The 20,588-nt window shown below is 41.7% G+C and overlaps 1 protein-coding gene across 3 annotated transcripts in view; it reads left to right on the top strand.

Moving 5' to 3' along the window:
* Positions 1-12,673: 12,673 nt before the first annotated feature.
* The window catches only part of PTCHD4 (patched domain containing 4), a gene marked incomplete at its 5' end in the record, with an annotated part of 171,046 nt that continues 163,131 nt past the window's right edge, over positions 12,674-20,588 (top strand). Inside the window, 2 exons of one of the 3 annotated variants that reach the window (XM_082848787.1) lie at positions 12,674-12,779; positions 13,084-13,669. In XM_082848787.1, the coding sequence (XP_082704913.1) occupies positions 12,775-12,779; positions 13,084-13,669 (591 nt within the window). Of the gene's footprint in view, positions 12,780-13,069; positions 13,670-20,588 lie in introns of those variants that run through there. The other 2 variants (XM_082848788.1, XM_082848786.1) reach the window with 2 other exon arrangements.

The following is a 20,588-nucleotide window of genomic DNA, read 5'->3' as shown; positions in this document are numbered from 1 at the left end:
GCCCGTGCGCCTCAATGAGAGAAGCCACCGTAATAAGAAGCCTGCGCACCGCAAAACGAAGAGTAGCCCTGCCCACGACAACTAGAGAAGGCTCATGCACAGCAACAAAGACCCAACGCAGCCAAATATAAATAATAAATAAATAAATTTATTAAAAAAATAAAGTAACTAGCATAATATTTAGCATACAGTAAACATTCAACATAGCTAAGGTTCTCTGCCTATTACTGTAAACTTCTGCCCTTAAACTACTTCCTTTTAAGTATCTGCAATCATATGAATAATATCTAAATCTATCTATATATATACTTAGTACAGCTTTTAAATATACACAAATTAATTTAATTTATTTATCTGTTTTACTTTCAAGTAATTATGTAATTCCTTTCCCTTGCATAAATATTTGAAGGCAAGAAGCACATGTAATGCTTCTCATATAACTACATAACGTGCATTCGTCTATTAATGTATTTGAATATTTACATTCAGTATTCCAGTTAATGTGCACACTAGCATCTGACTTGTGAACTTTTATTATCCCACTGTTACCGATGAAAAGGCTAAAACTTAGAGTGGTTATTAAATATCTTAGCCAAGGTAATACCACTAGAAGGAGGCAGAGAAGGGATTTGAGGGATTTGAACCAGATGTGTCTATCCAGAGTCCAGGTATCTATTATGTGTACAGCCATGACCTGTAAAACTGAAAGGAGAAAAGTTACTGCCATTGCTTTTATGCTTACCTTTGCAGGTACATTGAGGAGGTATACTCTCTGTTTTCAGTGTACACATACACATTTAATCCAGCACCAAATTGTGTCTATTTTCACCTGTAAGGGACTCTCAAATCCTTTCATTTCTCACCTGTCCCTGTCCTTATTACCTTGGTCCAGAATGCTCTTGTCATCAGCTCAAATAACTGCTTTGGCTTCCTAAAGGAACAACCAGTCTTCACTCTTACACCATCCAGTTCCCTGTCTACACTGTAGCAGAGCTGTGCTCTAAAACCCAGTCTGTTCCTGTAGCACTTCAGTAGCCCCTACATTGTTCTGAGCAAGAGGCTCCAACTCTTTTGCCCCCCCTACATTGTAAGCTCTGGGTGAAAGTAGCCATCCTGTCCAGTTTGCATGGGAGGTTTTGCACATTTTTGTTATTCAGTAACTCTTCAGTCAGTGTGTGAATGAACCTAGTTTCTAAGCTTCATTATGTTCTTCACCTGCTCATTCCTTCAGCTTCATCTTTTGCCACTCCTGAGCTTGAATTTACACTGCAGCTGTAATGAATTGTTTAGATCATGAAAATCACCAAAAGAAAAAAAATTATCAGAAAAGCACAGTGCTGAAAGAAAGAAAGGTAAGCTCCAAGACTCAGACATCTGATAAAGCCAGGAGAGCTGAGACTGGTGACAGGGCAGCTAGGAGGGCCAAACAAAGAGATACTTGGGAACAAAAGGAAAATGGACAATGGACACAGGCGAACAGGAGTACACACCCATGTCATCAGCCACAAGGACCAAATCTCTGGGTCAAATGTTGTGTGTTGTGTCTTATCCTTAGGGACAAGTATACTTGTCTTACCTTCCTTAGTTCCTTCTGTGATTTTCTTACATCAGGAGAGCCATTCTGGAATGAGTTCAGTGACTATTTTGTTGCTATCTGGTTATTATATGCCAGGCATCCTGTTAGAAAGTGAGGGTGCAAGACCAGAGGGTAGTATGCATTTCCCTGATGAAGACTGCAGTCTATGTAGGAGGGAGATATCGATTATTTCAACATGGTAGAGAAAAGACTGCACTAAATTTTATAGCTGCACGCAACGATGAGGGCTCACAGAAAGAGGTTTCATCACAGTTTCTATAAACATCTATTGATTTTATCTATGTCAACAAGATAACTAAATCTCCAGATGTTTAGGCTACATGTTTGCTGGACATACATTGTTGTTTATGTAGAACAGGTGAAGGGTCATGTGAAACTTTTTTATTTTGCCATTTGAATATGAATTCATTTTGTTTACACTGCTTTTCCTGGCTAAAAGGCTGAAAATTTCCCAAAGGTCACAGTGGAATTCCTCACTTTGTTTGACAGGATGAAGACCAAATTTTTGAATGTCAAACACTCTTCTAAAGAGTTTGAGTTCGTCTGATGTCTAATGCCATTTCACTTATATCTTTTTCTGAAGAAATCTGTCTTCCCCAGCGTGAAAACTCTATTTGAAATTAAGTCATATGCAAGTTCTGCTGCACCAGGAGCTAGGTTCTTCCATGTCTCTCCTCTCAGTTTCCACACCATTCTGAGAGGTGGGGAGATGGGTAGTCATCCAAGGGACAGGGGTTATAATCATATGAGTAGACCAGCTAGGTCTTTCATGTTACAGTGTTCCACCCAAATATTTTCAACAATATGCAGTATTGAATATGCAGATTAGGCACTTGCTCAGAAATCACAGTTGCAACTCCTGGGAGCAGTGGTTTACCAGGTATGGGGAGAAGACAGAGCAGTGGAAGCCCTTCATCTCAAGTGTAGGCAGTAATAGCACTGGCTGTAGAAAATTTAAAGAAATAGTAAGACTGACTAAAATTTGGTCTGCTTATTATTATCACCATGTGCTGTCATTCTAAACAGTGTCAGTGGTAAAATCCTCCTTTCTGTTGGGCTAGATTACCCCCTCTGCACCACTCCCTTGCAAAGTCTCCTTCTCACTATTTACTTCTCTCTTTCTGTTCTACCTGTGGGGCAAGGGCTGCTGTTGAGACAGGCTGCGACCTGGGACCCTTTGCTGAAGTGCTGCAATGCTTGTACCTGGAAACACCTCTCCTCAAGCAACAAAATACAAAGAAACTGTATGGGACTAAAAATAACTGTGTGTTGGCAATCTGTATATCTTCTTTGGATAAATGTCTATTTAGGTCTTCTGCCCATTTTTGGATTGGGTTGTTTGTTTTATTGATATTGAGCTGCATGAGCTGCTTGTATATTTTGGAGATTAATGCTTTGTCAGTTGCTTCGTTTGCAAATATTTTCTCCCATTCTGAGGGTTGTCTTTTCATCTTGTTTATGGTTTCCTTTACTGTGCAAAAGCTTTTAAGTTTCATTAGGTCCCATTTGTTTATTTTTGTTTTTATTTCCATTTCTCTAGGAGGTTGCTCAAAAGGATCTTGCTGTGATTTATGTCATGGAGTGTTCTGCCTATGTTTTCCTCTAAGAGTTTTATAGTGTCTGGCATTACATTTCGGTCTTTAATCCATTTTGAGTTTATTTTTGTGTATGGTGTCAGGGAGTGATCTAATTTCATTCTTTTACATGTAGCTATACAGTTTTCCCAGGACCACTTATTGAAGAGGCTATCTTTTCTCCATTGTATGTTCTTGCCTCCTTTATCAAAGATAAGGTGACCATATGTGCGTGGGTTTCTCTCTGGGCTTTCTATCCTGTTCCATTGATCTATATTTCTGTTTTTGTGCCAGTACCATACTGTCTTGATTACTGTAGCTTTGTAGTATAGTCTGAAGTCTGGAAACCTGATTCTTGCAACTCTGTTTTTCTTTCTCAAGATTGCTTTGGCTATTTGGAGTCTTTTGTGTTTCCATACAAAGGATATACAGATTGCCCACAAACACATGAAAGGACGCTCAGCATTGCTAATCATTAGAGAAATGCAAATCAAAACTGCAGTGAGGTATCACCAGTCAGAATGGCCATCATCAAAAATCTACAAACAATAAATACTGGAGAGGGTGTGGAGAAATGGGAACCCTCTTGCACTGTTGGTGGGAATGTAAATTGATACAGCCACTATGGAGAACAGTATGGAGGTTCCTCAAAAAACTAAAAATAGAGCTACCATATGACCCAGCAATCCCACTACTGGGCGTGTACCCTGAGAAAACCATAATTCAAAAAGAGTCATGTACCACAATGTTCATTGCAACTCTATTTACAATAGCCAGTACATGGAAGCAACCTAAGTGTCCATTGACAGATGAATGGATAAAGAAGATGTGGCACATATATACAATGGAATATTACTCAGCCATAAAAAGAAACGAAATTGAGTTATTTGTAATGAGGTGGATGGACCTAGAGTCTGTCATACAGAGTGAAGTAAGTCCAAAAGAGAAAAACAAATATTGTATGCTAACACGTATATATGGAATCTAAAAAAAAAGAAAAAAAAAGGTTCTGAAGAACCTAGGGGCAGGACAGGAGTAAAGACACAGACATAGAGAATGGACTTGAGGACATGGGCAGGGGGAAGGATAAGCTGTGATAAAGTGAGAGAGTGGCATGGACATACATACACTACCAGATGTAAAATAGATAGCTAGTGGGAAGCAGCCACATAGCACAGGGAGATCAGCTCGGTACTTTGTGACCACCTAGAGGGGTGGGATAGGGCGGGTGGGAGGGAGACGCAAGGAGGAGGACAGATGGGGATATACATATATGTATAGCTGATTCACTTTGTTATATAGCAGAAACTAATACACCATTGTAAAGCAATTATAACCCAATAAAGATGTTTAAAAAAAAAAAACTGTGCATGCACAGTTGGGGCAAATTCTGGACCCAAAAGATACAAAGAAACCAAAAAATCCAATTGCCACTCTTGAAGAGCCTTGAGCAAAGCAGGGTACCGCGCATGCCCCCTGCACACACCACCACCTAACGGGTAGTAAACCAGCTAAGACAGCCCTACAGCCTGACCCCTGGACATACCCCTACCCTCATCCTGTATAAGGAATTGGAATCAGTTCGACCTGCCCCTGCCACTGAAAGAGCAAGTGAAGGAACCTGTTGTTTGTTCTCGCTCCCTGCTGCTGCAGCAGGCGCCCCAATAAAACCTCGCCTGAATTTCCTGTGGGGCCTCTAGTCAATTTCTATTGGTTGGGGAAGGCCAGGAACCCTGGTGGGTAACACTGTTACCAGGGACAAGGAGTGTTGTCATCAGTTGCTGTTTTCTTTACAGTGGCATCTATGTTGCTATCTGATGAGGCAGTGATAAAGGTTCTATCCAGGGGCAACATCCCTACTGTTTCCCTACTAGAATATCTCTTCTCTGGCAAATATGATGCCTTCTTCCACTCAGCAAATGGCTTCACAAAATTATTTTGTCAGGAACTGATGAGAGAACTGCCCTATCAGGGAATAGGAGGCATTTTCATGGTCAGGCCTGAAAGTGATGCACACAGTAGTTACTGAGCACTGCTCCTTTAAGAACAGGATTCTCCCTGGGTGCAGTAACACCACCAAAAGCCCAGTTTGGTAACCAACAACCCATTTTGAATATAAGCACAAGCTTTTTGGAAAATGTATAACTTTGTAACAAATAATAGGAAAGAAATATCCTCCTGAGTTCATCTGGAAGAAAGAGAGATATTTTTTAGAATAATTTGCAGAAGGCCTTGCTAGGAATATTTGAGAAAAAAGAATTCCTATTGGAAGAAAGGGAAGGAGGGGAAAAGAGGAAAGGAAGGAAGGAAGGGAAAATGTGTAGAAAACCCTTCAATTTTTGTAGAGCAAAACTGATTGACCTGTACTAATTTGGATTTAAAAAGAAAAAAACAAAATTAAATTAAAAAATGGTTTAAAAAAAAAAGTGTGGCCTACTTCTACCTAAATTAGGAAATGTTTATTTAAGTGATTGAAAATTGAATGTGTACAAAGCAGCACACCATCTTTGTGCCTTGATCCAATAAGACTCTGCACTATACTGTACCTTGGCAGGCAGTTCTTAATCTTCAGTCCAGCTACTCCCCTGTGGCCACAATATTCCAAGTATTTTTCCAGCCTCTATCTTTTTCCAGACCCAAAGCAAAGCTTGTTGTCTCCTTGTGTACTGGGCCACTCCCAACCCTCAGAGGTTCTGTGTTTGATACTTTGTAAATAGTAACCAGGAAAGGGAAGCTGAGACTTAGTAGGGAATAGTAGGGAATCAGAGGTTACACTTGTTAAGATGTAGCAAACCTAGCAAATGAACCCCATGAGCTTAAGTTCCAGAAGATCATGGCATCAAACCTGGAGTGAAATTAACATCACTTTAGCTCAATTCTAATTGTATTAGTTTACAGATATAAATCTAAGGCATATGGACATTTAATGATTTGACCAAGGTGATACAGTAGTTAAGCAGGAGGACAAACTAACTAATGATTAATACAAAAGCAGAAGCTTGACTGCATGAAATCTTCTTCAGAACTTTAACCGTGTTCCACCACAGGAAAATAGTAGCTCTGGCAAAAATTCAGTCCTGATGATTTATTTATAAAGGGTATAAAAGTGGATGTCTGTACCCTTTTGTTCCTTTTTTGAATATGTACTGTGGCTATTTTACTGTTAGAATGAGAATGATGTTTATTTTAGGTTTTATGCATACCGGGTGCAACAACATGGCAATGAGACTGAACCTGTAAGCCACATTTGATGCACAACTTTATAGATGATAAGTTTTAGGTTGTCAGTTAATGCAAATCCTATCTAAACTTATAATTTTCACTTACAATTTGCATGGACTTCTTGGGTCAGTCAGTTTCATCCCACACAGATACGGTGATCAGAGAGAGTGGAGTTTCTAGGAGAATACTACTTGTATATCTCTATCCTATTTAGATAATGGCAATTTTAAAGATATCAAATATCCTTTGTATACCACTATAAAGCTTTTTAACATAAATAAATTAAAAACCAGAAAAATTTCTTTGTCTGATTACAGCTCTATTTTCCATTCAGAAAGCATAGTCTCCAGAAACTAATGTGCTCCACACAGAAATACTCAGCACCAAAGTTAGCGCTGGATGCCCCGCATTCAAACATCCCTGCCATCACACCATGCTTCTTTCTAAAGAAGCTTTTGCTTAAAACAAAACAAACAAAATAAACCCCACATAAACTCCCATAAGACAATGTGCTCAGAGAGGAGGCTGGCCCCATTCCCAGCCACAGCCAGAGTCCAGATTGGTCTAAGCCAATTACTGTGTTATCATTCCTCTCATCAGTGACTGATTTAGATAAATGAGACTTACGAGGAAATCTGTTGGGGGTCTTCTGGGAAAGACTTCTTCACTCTTAGGAGAGATGCAGAGAAAGAGGCAGCTTCCTTTTCCTTGGGCTCTTGTTTTGCCTGGATGTATTGCCCGTAGAGCTAGCACGGAGTTCAGAGTCCATGCTCTAGGGAGGGACAAAGCAGAATGATGAAAAGGACTTGGATTCCTAATGACACACTTGAACCTAAATTAACCAGCTCTATAACTGCCATTCTTCTGGACATCTTGTCATGCATGTGTAAGAAATATCCTTATTAATAAACTAGGTGCAGTTGGAAATATCCAACATGGTAAAGACCAAATTGCCTCTAAAACTTTCCCTCTGAGATGTGCCCTTCCTGGATACAACAGGCCTCACCAAGAAGTGTGGAAGATCCAATGCAGACTCCTTAAAGCCATCACAGAAGGAGCCCCAAGAGCATTTTCTTAAAACCCAAAAGCCAGCATTGCTTGAGATGACAGTGGCAGAACAACGAGGTCTGTGTGAAAAGACAAAGGGTACCAGATGTTCACCTTGAACATATAACAGGGACTTGGGTAAAGAGGGCAAGAGAAGCCAGGAAAGGGGTGAGAAAGTTGGCACCATGATCATCATACCCATTTCCTCTTCTCCCTAGATACACAGCTAACCTGCATTATTCAGCTTCTCTGTGACTTAAGTTCTAATCAGAGGCATATAAGAGGAAGTGATGTATGCCTCTTTCCAGACTGTGCCATAAACCTTCCAGATGTGCTCCTCCAGGCTCTCTCCCCCTTTCAGCTGCCTGGCTAGGAAATGGTCTTAGGAATGACCTTGAAAGCCATGAGTTAAAGGCGGATGAGTGACCCATGGAAACAGGTCTCTGTGTTCTACCTGTTCCTGCTCAGGAGGAATATCCAAAATAGACTATTAACCTTGAATGAGATATAAACTTTCATTGTTTTACACTGCTGAGTTTTAGAGGATTATTTGTTACAATTGCTAGTCTTACAGCATTAATTAATACACCAGTGGTAAAGAGTTTTGGTGAATAGTGATATGACTGAAGTGAACAAGTGGGCTAATATAATTCAAGTTTATAAACAACAAAAACTGAGGCTCAGAGAGTTGGGTGTCTTGCCCAAAACACCCACGAAGTGATTTGTAGAGCTAACCTATAACTCAGATGTTCTGTGTCCAAGTTCACCTACTTGCGTTATCCTATCCTACAAAAGGACAAGTGGATAAAATCCGACTTAGTTCCAAGTCTTGAAGACTGATCTTGACTAAGATATATCAGAAAAGGCAAATCCTGTATGAACTAAACAGTACAGATTATTGTGTTGTTATTGATTGGTCCCTAAGTACACTGCTTTCAGCTTTGTATTAAGCTTGATTTTACATCAGATTCACTAGAATTATCACATGATTGGTATCCACGATGCTTTAGTGCAAATTAACCCGTAGGTTGATCTAGAATATTGCTAACATTTCCTTTATTTTTAGCGTATAATTTATCTTTCTAATACGGTATTTGGCATTAGCTTTTTTTTTTTTTTTTTTTTTGTGGTATGCGGGCCTGTCACTGTTGTGGCCTCTCCCGTTGCGGAGCACAGACTCCGGACGCGCAGGCTCAGCGGCCATGGCTCATGGGCCCAGCCGCTCCGCAGCATGTGGGACCTTCCCGGACCGGGGCACGAACCCGTGTCCCCTGCATCGGCAGGCGGACTCTCAACCACTGCGCCACCAGGGAAGCCCTGGCATTAGCTTTTAACAGTATCAAAATTAAGAAACCATTCTTTTCTTCCATAATGGTATTTGGCATTAACTTTTACAGTATCAAAATTAAGAAACCATGCTTTCCTTCTTTCCCTTAAACATTTTTTCTAATTAAAAGTTAATATGTTTTCATTATGGCAAAGTTATTTAAAAATTTCTCACAGGGCCGGTTTCTCACTGTTGGAGTGGGAGGTTACAGGTAAGCAAGGGGAAGAGGCTACAATTATCCATCTGGTGATAGATTATAGTTGGAGACATAAGTATAAACATATTTAGCTTGATATAGATACAGAGAGTTACATAAAGAACTATATATAGATACACATATACAGGGATTAGTATAGACCCACGTATTTCCTTTCTCTGTCAGCTGAGAGGGCTTAGAAGCAATAACATCCCAAGAGCAAGCAGCACATATGGCACCCAGATCTTTGTTTCTATTACCATTCTGCAATAAAACAAAGCATGGCTCCTTGGAGAAATGGGTGATTCTAGGACTGGGGCAGGAAAGATACAAGATGAGCCTGGAATATCTTACAGTGCCAGAAAATAAGGAATAATTTTTTTAAAGGTATCCCACAATAATGGGATATGTCAAAGGAGCTCCTCATGACCAAAATTAGAACGCTTTGAGCAACAAAGTAAACAAAGTAGTATCAAATTATAACCCAATATATAAAGAAATATCTAGAAATATCCATGAATCTGTATTGATACAAAATATTGAACAAATGAATGGAATAGAGTAGAATAGAATAGACAAATATCCCATGCAGAAAAAGTCCAAATAACTTATGGAGACTCCAGGCTCAAGGACGAAGGAGGTGGACCATAACTCCCACTACTTAAGTGTAGGCTGTACATAGTGACTTCCTTCCAAAAAAGACAGTGCGGAAAGGTGGACGGAAGAAGAGTAACTTTACAATTAGTAGTGACAAGTCACATTGATAGAATATACCCTTCATAAGCTGTAATGAAAGGGGCACTTTACCTCTGTGTTCTTCCTCCCCAAAACTTCTTACCCCAGTCTAATCATGAGAAAAACATCGTACAATTCCCAGCTGAGGGACATTTTACAAAGTGTCTGACCAGCATTCCTCCAATCTGTCAAGGTCATCAAAAACGAGGAAAATCTGAGAACTGTCACAGCCAAGAGGATCCTAAGGAGATAGGATGACTAAATGCAATGTGGTGTCCTGAATGGGATCCTGGAACAAAAAATGATGTTAGTAAAAACTCAGGAAATCTGAATAAAGTATGGACTTCAGTTAATAATAATGTATCAATACTGGTTCATGCATCGTCATGAAAGTACCATACTAATGTGAGATATTGATAATACAGAACTGGGTGTGAGGTATAGGGCCCTCTGTGTACTGTCTTCACAATTTTTCCAAAACCTGAACTGTTCTAAAATTTAGAAGTTATTTTCTTTCAAAGAATTACCTGTAATCCTATCATCTTGCAATAAGCAGACATTTTAATGGAGATTTAATCTTTCTTTCTATGGGTCTATTTTTCAAAGTGGTTTCATACTGTACATACTTTTTTCACTTAACATTTAGTGAACGTATTTTCATGTCATTATAATCTTACAACAATGTATCATCTTAGGGATGTATCATAAATTATTTAGTCAGTTATCTATTGGTATGTTTATTCTTCTCTAATCCTATTGAATTTATTGGGGAAGGAGATGTGGGAAATGGAGAGAGTACGAAGAGAGGAAACAATTCTGACATATTTGTTCACTGTGAGAAAGAGAGGGATGCGGCCAATCCAAAGCTGCCAGGGAAAATGCATTGGGCCCAGAAACAAGAGACCAAGACCAGACACTGGTGTCAGCTCTGCAGATGACTCTGACGGTAGCCTTTAAGTAACTTAATCTCTACAGTTCTTTATCTACAAAATGTTTTTGTCTATAAGATGGGCTAGATAACTTGCTCAACACCATCCATTCCTAAAATCTATTCTTCCATATTTTGCAAAACGACTGTTTTTTAGAAAATTTCATGTAGGTGATATGGCCAAATACACTTAATATAATGAAGAGGATGTAGAAAATGGATGACAGACACATTTCCTCTTTGTTGTATAGCCAAAAGCAATTTCCCATCACCTGGCACTAACAGAATACATTACATGAAGTGACAGTTGGAGGCAAAGGGGACTCTTCCTGGTGAAGGAGAGGGAGAACCAGTCCATGAATGTTGTGAGAACAGATTGGAAACTCTGTCTAACAACAGAATGATTTCTAGACAAATTAGTGAGTTTTTAGATGTGAGAATTTTGCAGCTTGGGGCTGGATAGAGAACCATCGGGGATATTACAGAAGATATTTCTGCCCTGGGTAGGAATTCAAGCTGAATGGTCACCAAAAACACTTTCCATTTTAAAAGGCTGAGATTTTTCTTTAATTTTATGAACAACACCACCTTTAGCATTGACCCTGTTTCTGAGCTCTCTGCTGTCTCATTGGTCTCTTAACTGAAGAACTGAAACACTAGCAAAAATAAAGGCATCAATTAAGCGGATAAGTCCTTTGGCTTGTTTGTATGCATTGATGGGTACATCTCTAAGCATCTCATGAAGGACGGGCCCTTTCAGTGTGATTAGGAGAGTGTGAGCGGAATCGTCTCTTGAAGCTCAATCTTCTCTATTAGGGCAAATACAGAAAGAACAGAAACTTCGGCAAGCAGATCTCCTGTTCACAATCAAACTTTAGAATTTGGCCTCAAAATTCCTTCATATTCTTTTTGGAACGTGATTTTGTGAGAGCCCCAATAGGTAGAAAATAACAATACACACACTTATTAATATTAAAGTTTTTGAAATTGATCTGATTTGCAGGTAAGGGTTCTTCACCTTCCCACTGTTGGGTATGGAGGGAGGAATTGCACCTGGTGGGAGTTTTCTTTCCCATGTGGTGAAGGTGACTCTGTTTCACACATTAGTTGACTCCAATGTGTTTCCCCCTACCTATCTCGCCTTCTTTATTCAAAGATTTTGTCATGGGTGTCCCCAGACGTTTGTTTCTGGAGTTCCACTCCCACGAGAAAATGGAGGTTCTCAGGGATGAGGGGTGGAAGGGAAAATGGGGGAAGGAGATTGAAACAAGCCTTAAGAACTTTTGGTCCTAAACTTCAAAAGTACAGAAAGTGAATGTAATATTTTATGAGAAACCACGTATTGTCTGTGGACCTTCACTTCCGACACACACACACACACACACACCACACACACACACACACACACACACACACACACACACACACACACACACCTCTAAGCCACAGGCGACTGCTATTGGCAAATGCCTCTTCTCCAATCACCAGAGCAAGGAAGGATCCCTAGAGCCCAACGCACCGCCAATAGTTGGGGTCTCTGGCAGCCTCGGCTGCAGTCACCCAGTCTGGGGAATGACAGCGTGGAAGGCGCTGCAAGGAAATCTTTTGCATGCTTTGTGGTATGTTAAAAATGCAGCATCATCCTCTCTGCTCCTTTTCTTGGGCCGACAAGCCGAATTAGAGAGCACGGGGAATCCAGAAAGGCGAAAAGGCTGCCTCCGCCGAAAGCCCTCGAGTCCTACACGCCCCCCACCCCTAACCCCCTTCTTAGGTTCTAATCGCCACCGCCCAAATGGGCCAGCGGCGCCTTCACCATCTCCTCTTCCATTCACTCCAGCGGGGAGGGAAGAGGGAAAACAAAACTCTAAAAATAACTGTCAGCCTCTTAAAAAAGGAAAAGCTTAGCTGCCGTCCCCCCTGCATCCCCCGCTCCCCCCCCTTCTCTTCTCCCTCCTCCCGCCCCCCCTCGTGGGGCACATGTCTGCTTCTTACAACACCGAGCCACATGGTTCCAGTTAGGCGCCGAACCCCACCAGGACGGAGAGGAAATCCACATCTGTGGGACGCTCCGCACGGAACCACCTCCAGCGAGGGTGGCCGTGGGACTGCAGCACCGGGATGAAGGGCTAGACCGCGGGATCGCTGCTCATGCGGTGAGAGGTGCGCGGGAGGCGGCCGGGGAGGGGTGGGCCAGAGGGCCCCCGCAGCGCCCGCCGCCCGCCCCCGCGCGCGGTGGGTACCTGCCCGCCCTGCTGCAACTTGCTGCAGTGTTTGAAAGAGTAGTAGGAGCGCATGGAGGTGGGGCCGGGGAAAGACCGGGTGGAGTGGTGAGGGGTGAGCGCGGAGGGGGCGGGAAGGCGGCGGCGGCGGTGGGGCGAGGGGCAGACCCGGAGCGGGTGGGACGGGGGAGAGGTGGGGGTAGCCCGGCGCTTACACATGTCACATGTGCTTTTTAAGACGGCCGGGAGCGCCTGCGAGCTGGATTTGGTGGAGGATGCTGCGGCAGGTGCTTCGCAGAGGGCTCCAGTCGTTCTGCCACAGGCTGGGCTCGTGCGTGAGCCGGCACCCGGTCTTTTTCCTCACCGTGCCCGCAGTCCTGACCATCACCTTCGGCCTCGGCGCGCTCAACCGCTTCCAACCCGAGGGCGACCTGGAGCGCCTGGTCGCTCCCAGCCACAGCCTGGCCAAGATCGAGCGCAGCCTGGCCAGCAGCCTTTTCCCCCTGGACCAGTCCAAAAGCCAGCTCTATTCGGACTTACACACCCCCGGGAGGTATGGCAGGGTGATCCTCCTCTCCCCACCCGGGGACAATATTTTGCTCCAGGCTGAGGGGATCCTGCAGACCCACCGAGCCGTGCTGGAAATGAAGGTGAACCACAAGGGCTATAATTATACTTTTTCCCATCTGTGTGTGTTGAGAAATCAGGATAAGAAATGCGTGCTGGATGATATTATTTCAGTGCTAGAGGATCTCAGGCAGGCTGCCGTCTCCAATAAGACAACAGCCAGGGTGCAAGTGAGGTATCCCAGCACTAAATTAAAGGTACGCTCCTCTTGCATGCTTCTGCCAGTTAAAGAGGCAGCACTTCATTTCTTGCCCTAAACAAGCAGAGAAAATGCAGAGGTCTCATCCTTAAGACTCAGAAGCTGATGCTTCTTTCATTTTGGGGGGTGGGGGGAACGATGGGCAACTGAGTGAAGAAAACAGGCAATAAATGGCATGACTAGATATTAAGAAATTCAAAGTCAAACAAAACAAATGCCAAAAAAGAAAAAAAAAAGAAAAAAAAAGTTGTTTCTGAGACCCTGCAATTACATCTTTGTTCAGGGTTAATAAATCAGTGAATGGAAGGGGGAGGGGGAATCCTGAACAATTTGGGGGATTTCTTTTCATTATGGGGCTCGATGTATTTCTTATTACTGATTACACATCCACCTGGTGCCATATCCACCTGTTTACATCTTCAGCCTGGCTTGACTTTGACATGTAGGGAGTTTGTGCTTCGCTGCCCTGTGTGTGTGTGTCTGAAAGCAGTGGGTATGAATGGGATAAGGATTCCAGGAATTATGTGTATGTGTGTTCGCACAGCAGAAGCAGCAGAAATTTTCTATGTGTGAAAACAGAGATGTGCGGCTAACTGATGTACTAGTTAACTGAGTCCTGTTATCTTCCTTTCACACACAGACACCCACCCACCCACCCACCCACACACACACACACACACACACACACACACAGTCCAAACCAGAACAAGATTATTATAACAGCCCAATAGCAAAAGAAAAAATCCCCAGTCAGCAAAAGTTGCCGTGAATGATAATTTCGGCATTAAATAGATGTTACTGTTTAAACTCTCAGTTCAGATTTTGTTGCTCAGATGAGATTTCTAAACTCATTCCACACTGTCAGGTTTGAGCTGCTGCAGGCAATGAGGCATGCAGTCTCCAGGTGACTGAAGTTTCAGGGACGAATGTGACTTCCAAAAGAGTCACTGCACCATTTGTATGCTTGACCCTGTGCACGCTCAGAGGCTGCACAGCCAAGAATTCCCGAGACAGGTGTTTCCCAAGAAGAAGGAATTTTCTTTCTTCTAATGTGTATGAGGATGTGTGTGTGCTTCTGGGGAGATCATGGAATAGGAGGGACCCCAGTTTCAATGAATGGGTGGCCAAACATAGAAAATTGCTAATATTTCTATTTATTTATTTGATACAGCGTCTGTACACAATTTTAAAGATACATTTCTCAGGATTTTTGAGATAAAAAGGCTATTTTTCCTGAATTGAAGGAGGATTTAATGCACTAAGAAACTAAGAATTCCTCAGGAAATCCCATAACCTGCTTCCTTTTAACATACTGTCCTTGTTTAAATGTATCCAGAGGCTGACAGGGTTACAGCCCTTTGTTCAGAGGAGCAGTCCCTTGGGGTTTTAGTGAAACTAGACAGATGATTCATCAGCTTGAAATCTAGGTAAGGGCTTGTCTGCCTCACACTTACTGAAGGGAGCATGATGAATGTATGTGGTTGGGTTGCATGCATTCCGTTTCCTGAATCCTTTGCCATCAACATTATTGCTTGCTCCAGAAAAGGATGCAGTGAAAAGGCGATCTTCTTCGCCTACAGTCTTTTAACTGAGTCCTGTGCTAAACATCTGGTGTAAAGAAAGATTTTGAAACTGTGACATATTTAAACTTCAGTTTGTTTTCCCTGTTGAAGCAGGTTTGCAGTTTATTAATATGCAGTCTTAGTTAAGTCCCTTATTTCCTTGAGTCAGCAGTACTCTCCAGGTGTAAGGGCTTTGTCCAGTCAACCACTGTGGGCATTTTGTTTATCCGGCAATATCATTATGACATTTACAATACAAACCCCTGAGGTCTCTAATTCACTCCTTTAATAATGATTGGTTGTGTTCCTATGATTTACTGGGTGCTCTTCTAGGCACAGACAGTCTGGAGCAGCAAGAAAAGCAAGGTTCTTACCCTAATGGGGCTTAATCGTAGAAGTCAGGGTCCTCACCCTGAGTTACCTGCAAGCAGGGACTCTGCAATCTTTGGGTCCACTAGGCTAGGCCTATAATAGGTGCTCTGTCTAAACTTTCTGGCTGATTGGTTCGTTGATCTGCATCTTGATCGGAGTCAGTGGATAATCAAAGAATGGAGTAATTGATTACAAAGGGCCATGTAGTACTAGTGGAATTATTCTACTAACCATAACAAGAACAGGAGAATTATACACTGGCTCTCTAATCTGTAAAGCCCTTCTTCTATATTCTAATATCAATGTCTCCTCAAATGCATTGGCTTGACTCTCTTTGCATGTTGTCAGTGGGGTCCTTAAGCTATTTTTGGGAAAATGAATTATTTGGTAATCTTCTGAGAGTAATGGTCCCTCTCAAGCATCCAGATATAATATCACACGTGCTAATGTAATATAAAATATAATTGGTGGAATTCCAGGTATACCTAGAATCCTATCTAAGAGTCTGCAAGGCCTTTCAGGTGAAGAACTCCCTGGCACAGAGCAAAGTGAGATGGGCTTTTGTTTTGATCATATGTGATCTGGAAATGATTTTAATTCATGTGTGACAGTGATACTCAAAGAGTGTCCCTAGAATGCTGACCCACAATAAAGTTTGAGAACTTCTGTTGTATGAGATTTGAGAGACATTTTTATATACACAGTTCTTGGCCCTCTAATTAATGTTGCTTTCCTCTGTCACACTTGGGTCACCGATCTTCCCAACTCAGGCCACTGTGGAAAATTTTAGTGCTGGATAATGCTGTTGGTGGGCAGAGAATCAATAGTTAAGGAAAAATGCAAAATAAATGGCAGGGGCTGGATAGTGTGAGTAGGAATTGGCAATCTCTTGACATAAAAGAAGCAGTAGGTCAGAGCCTGGAGGTAGTCTGAAGATGTATAAACACTGATTGACAGAAAGGAGCGGCCAGAAATCTTAGTTATGACAATTGGAAGGGCATCTTCCAAATATTATTAAGACACCCAAGTAGTTCTGAGCACAGAAAGGTTTAGAACTTCTGATAAACATGATTATCTTGACAAGGTGATCCAGACAAGCAGGGACACAAAAAGTTGCTGGTATGGAATTCCAAAGAGAGGCTCAGATAAAGCTGATATGAAAAAAGGAGCAGTCAGCTTAGAATACTACAGAAGAAATGAGACATACACACATTTTCAAAAGCTGCATAGAAAAGACACCAGAATCTGAAATTCCTACACCTATATAATACGAACTCTACAATTGTGCCTGTCATTATAATCTTTACGTTATTATACCCCTGAGTAAGCACAGAGGTCAAGTTTTACATTCCTTCTGTACTATTCACAACCTCCCACCCCAACCTTATCCAGTTCTATGCAGACAGTATTTACATCACTGGTCGGTCTGTTGATTAATTTGTTCATTTATACTGTAACATTGCAAAGTTATCATTACTTTTCAAATTCTATGACGTGCTTTTACTTTAAAGGTATTCTCTACACTTTCTAGATTTCTGTAAATTTTTTGACCCTGGTAATTCGGGGACCATTTTTTCTACTTATTTAAACATACGTATTGTATAAGTCAATACAGTGCAGCCAGGCTGAATTTTGAAATTAAACACATAACATATTGTTGGAACCAGTCTCTTGATTAAAATGAGACAGGCACTCAAAATCCTTAAGCAAGGACTGCTCTGGACTCCAAGAAATATTGTCATGATAACTCAGGGGGCTCAAGTGGTTACAGGCAATATTTCCCTGCTTCTTAGGTAGGCCATGATAACCTCACTTTTCCATCTGCTAGTTCCAAGAAAGTAACAGTTTCCATATGTCCCTAGTTCTTAATTGTTACCACTGAAAAAGGCCAAGTAAAGAAGAAACAGAGAAATGTGGTTCATGGCAAATGGTGAGAAACAAATGAAGCATATTTGCTTCCCCTGCAGCCCGTCCTCCCCATTAAATTCCATTAACACACACCTCTAAACAGATGTTTAAGTGAAGTGTATGTGCTGCAACGTACCACATTTAAGAAGAGGAACAAAGATAGATTTTCCTGCTTCTTAAAAGAGTGTTTCTTTGGGCACATTTTGAGTACATCTTCCTAATTTGGGGGCTGTTGCCATTAATTATTTAGTTCCAATCTCAATGGGAGAGCAACTTAAGTCAACATGGAAAGTAAAGACCAGCATTACTTTCAGAGATTTCCAGGAAAAGTTATTCCACAGACTTCTTTCCCTAATTCATTCTAAAACCTCAAAAGACAGCTGTGTCAGGGTCTTCTCATATATTTAGATTAAAGTTTACATTCCTGATTCTCTCTCTTAATAAGGGGAAAAAATTGCTGCCTTATTGAATGTTCAGTTTGTGTCCTAACCAATGTGGTGTTTTATACACAGCATGTCATTTTTACAAGCTTGTGAATCGGGAAGAATATTTTTATTCCCCTTCTACAAGTTGGGAACCTAAACCTAAAGACCAGGAGGTCAAGTGACTTCTAAGAGGTCCCCAAGGTAGTACATGTTGGAAGTGGGATTTAAATCCAGGTCTGTCTGGCACTGAAGTTTATATTCTTAACCACGGTACTATATCGGGTCCCTGTACATCGTGCACTATTCTCTGTGACAACAGCCCTTTCTGTTAAGGAAGAACTAGGGCCGTAATTCCCAAGCATCTCAAATCCCTGCTGAAACCACTGGTGCTCTTTTACACCAGTCCCCTTGCTCGCTCCAGAGACCAGCCCAGGTGAAGGTGCAGTGAAGCTTCACTTCCCTTACTCACCCACAAGGGAGTAAAGCTTCCGGTGTGGGCAAACTCCTACCATCTGACTATCATGGAACTTGCCACAAAGAGTTTAATAAATTCCTCACTGGCACATGATTTCACCTTTAATATTATTTCACATCAACTCAGAACAAATTAAGGTGAGAATCCAGGATCCACTGAGTGTGGGAAACCTGTCAGGTGACCCACGGTTCTGAGCCAGGGGCTTATGTGCCAGACAGGCTTGAGTACTTCTGTCTTAAATTGGCATCAGGAAAAAAGAATTGATGAGATAGCATGGGATAATACAATGCAGACTGAATTGAGAAATATTCAGGAGACCTGAGTTCTGACCCCAGTTCTGTAAAGACCAGTTATGTGACATCAGGTAAGTCCCATCTCCAGTATGGGCTTCAAGCTCTAGGATTCCTCTGTGACATTAAGGAAATGCTTATCCTTACTATCTGTAGTTGGGCCTGTCACCTGGTTGAGCTTAAAGCTGATTACTGTCGTTCAATATTTTCCAAAAATGTTGAAATTAAATCTAACCATCTCTTTAAGAAAAAAAATCAGCAACATTTTTTCTCAAGCCCCTTTAGTTATTTTACAATAGTAGCAACATCAAGTCCTCATTAGCCTAATCATCTTAATATTATATGAGAACACAAGGTATAGGAACTATACATAGGCATAAGGGTATTTGGGGAAAATGAAACATAAAATTAGAGCGGAGAGTATTTTTAAAGTGGCTTTGCAATCCATGCCTTTCTCAGACAGGACTATTGTGGCACAGCCATTCATTGAAATCAAGGCTCATTCTCTGTAATTCAGGGGAATTCAGGGCCTCTGAAAGGTACCTGATGAGCAGCACTTAAAATGAATGGGTCTCTTTAGTTACAGGAATTTGTTGGAACGGCCGATGTTTTCCATTCAGAGCTCCCCTCCCTACAAGGAGAGGCTTCATCTGTGCCGCTCTTACTTCCCCCTGCTGTCTCAAAGGCTGAAGGTAGAGGATGGCTCAGGTTCTGGAAGACAGAAACATGTTTAAAGGGTTCTTATAGCTTCAGGAGGGTCTGAAAGCAGCTCCAGGTGTTCAAGATAGATGGAGGCTTGCCTGGACATTTAGGGCTCGGCCTCAGAGTTCTTTCTGCCCTTCGAACATTCAGGTATGTTCTGTCACCTCACCATGTCTCTTAATTACATGGAGAGAGAGAGTGTGCAGTTCTGATTGTCACTGCGGGTCATACTAACGTGGGTAAGATGTACAGTAGACTCAAAAGTCATTCATATACACTAACTAACGTAATGTACTATAAGTGTCTGCTCTGTGTCAGGCCCTGTGTTGGGCGCTGGAGATGGAGTGAGGAATAAAGCAGATGTGGTGCGTGACCCTCCAGGAGCTTGAGTCTAGTAGAAAAGGCAAAAATCAAATAAATGTATTATTACAGATTATCCTAGAGGAAAATTGCATGATGCTGTAAGAGTAGTAGACCAAGTCTTGGGCTCTTAGAAATGACTTCCTTGAGGAAGTAACTGTGAGCTAAGATCTGGGTTAGATGGTGGGGTTAGACGGTAGAAGCAAGAGTATGAAGGGGAAGACATGGTGCCTTAGATACACTGAACAAAAGCCACTGTGGATGGAAGTAAAATGTAATGGTGAAGGCGCTAAGGGCTCTGTTGAGAATTTCTTGAGAGTTGGTGTAACACAATTTTGATTGGGATCTACGGAGCTAGATGGTCTAGTTTTACATCTTTACTCTGTTACATTAGCTCTATGACTTCGTACAAGTGTTTTAACTTCTTTGTAACTCAGTTCCTTCAATCATAGCCCTGACTTCCCATCATTATATGGGTTAAATGAGTTTATGATACTTAAAGCGGGGTTTCTCAAATTCTAATTGTCACCTGGGGAGCTTGATAGAAATGCAGATTCTGATTCACTAGGTCTGGGATGGAGTGGGATTCTTCATTTCTAGCAAGCTCCCAGGTGATGCTGATGCCTCTGGTCCCTAAAGCACTTAGAACAGCACCTGGTTCTTTGTAAATTCTTAACAAGTGCTGACGGTTTAACTCTTTGAGCAGTGATATTCTGCCCTTGTCTAAAATTGGTTAATTGATTTTCTTGTGAACACTTGATTAGATGAAAAGCCCTTTTTGTTTCAGACCTCAAAGCTGAAAATCTTTCTATCTTATGGTAGT

Source organism: Leucopleurus acutus, assembly GCF_964270905.1.
Source record: "Leucopleurus acutus genome assembly, chromosome: 10".
Lineage (NCBI taxonomy): Eukaryota > Metazoa > Chordata > Mammalia > Artiodactyla > Delphinidae > Leucopleurus > Leucopleurus acutus.
The sequence above is the reverse complement of the archived record's forward strand: the minus strand, read 5'-3'. Positions and strand labels throughout refer to the sequence as shown.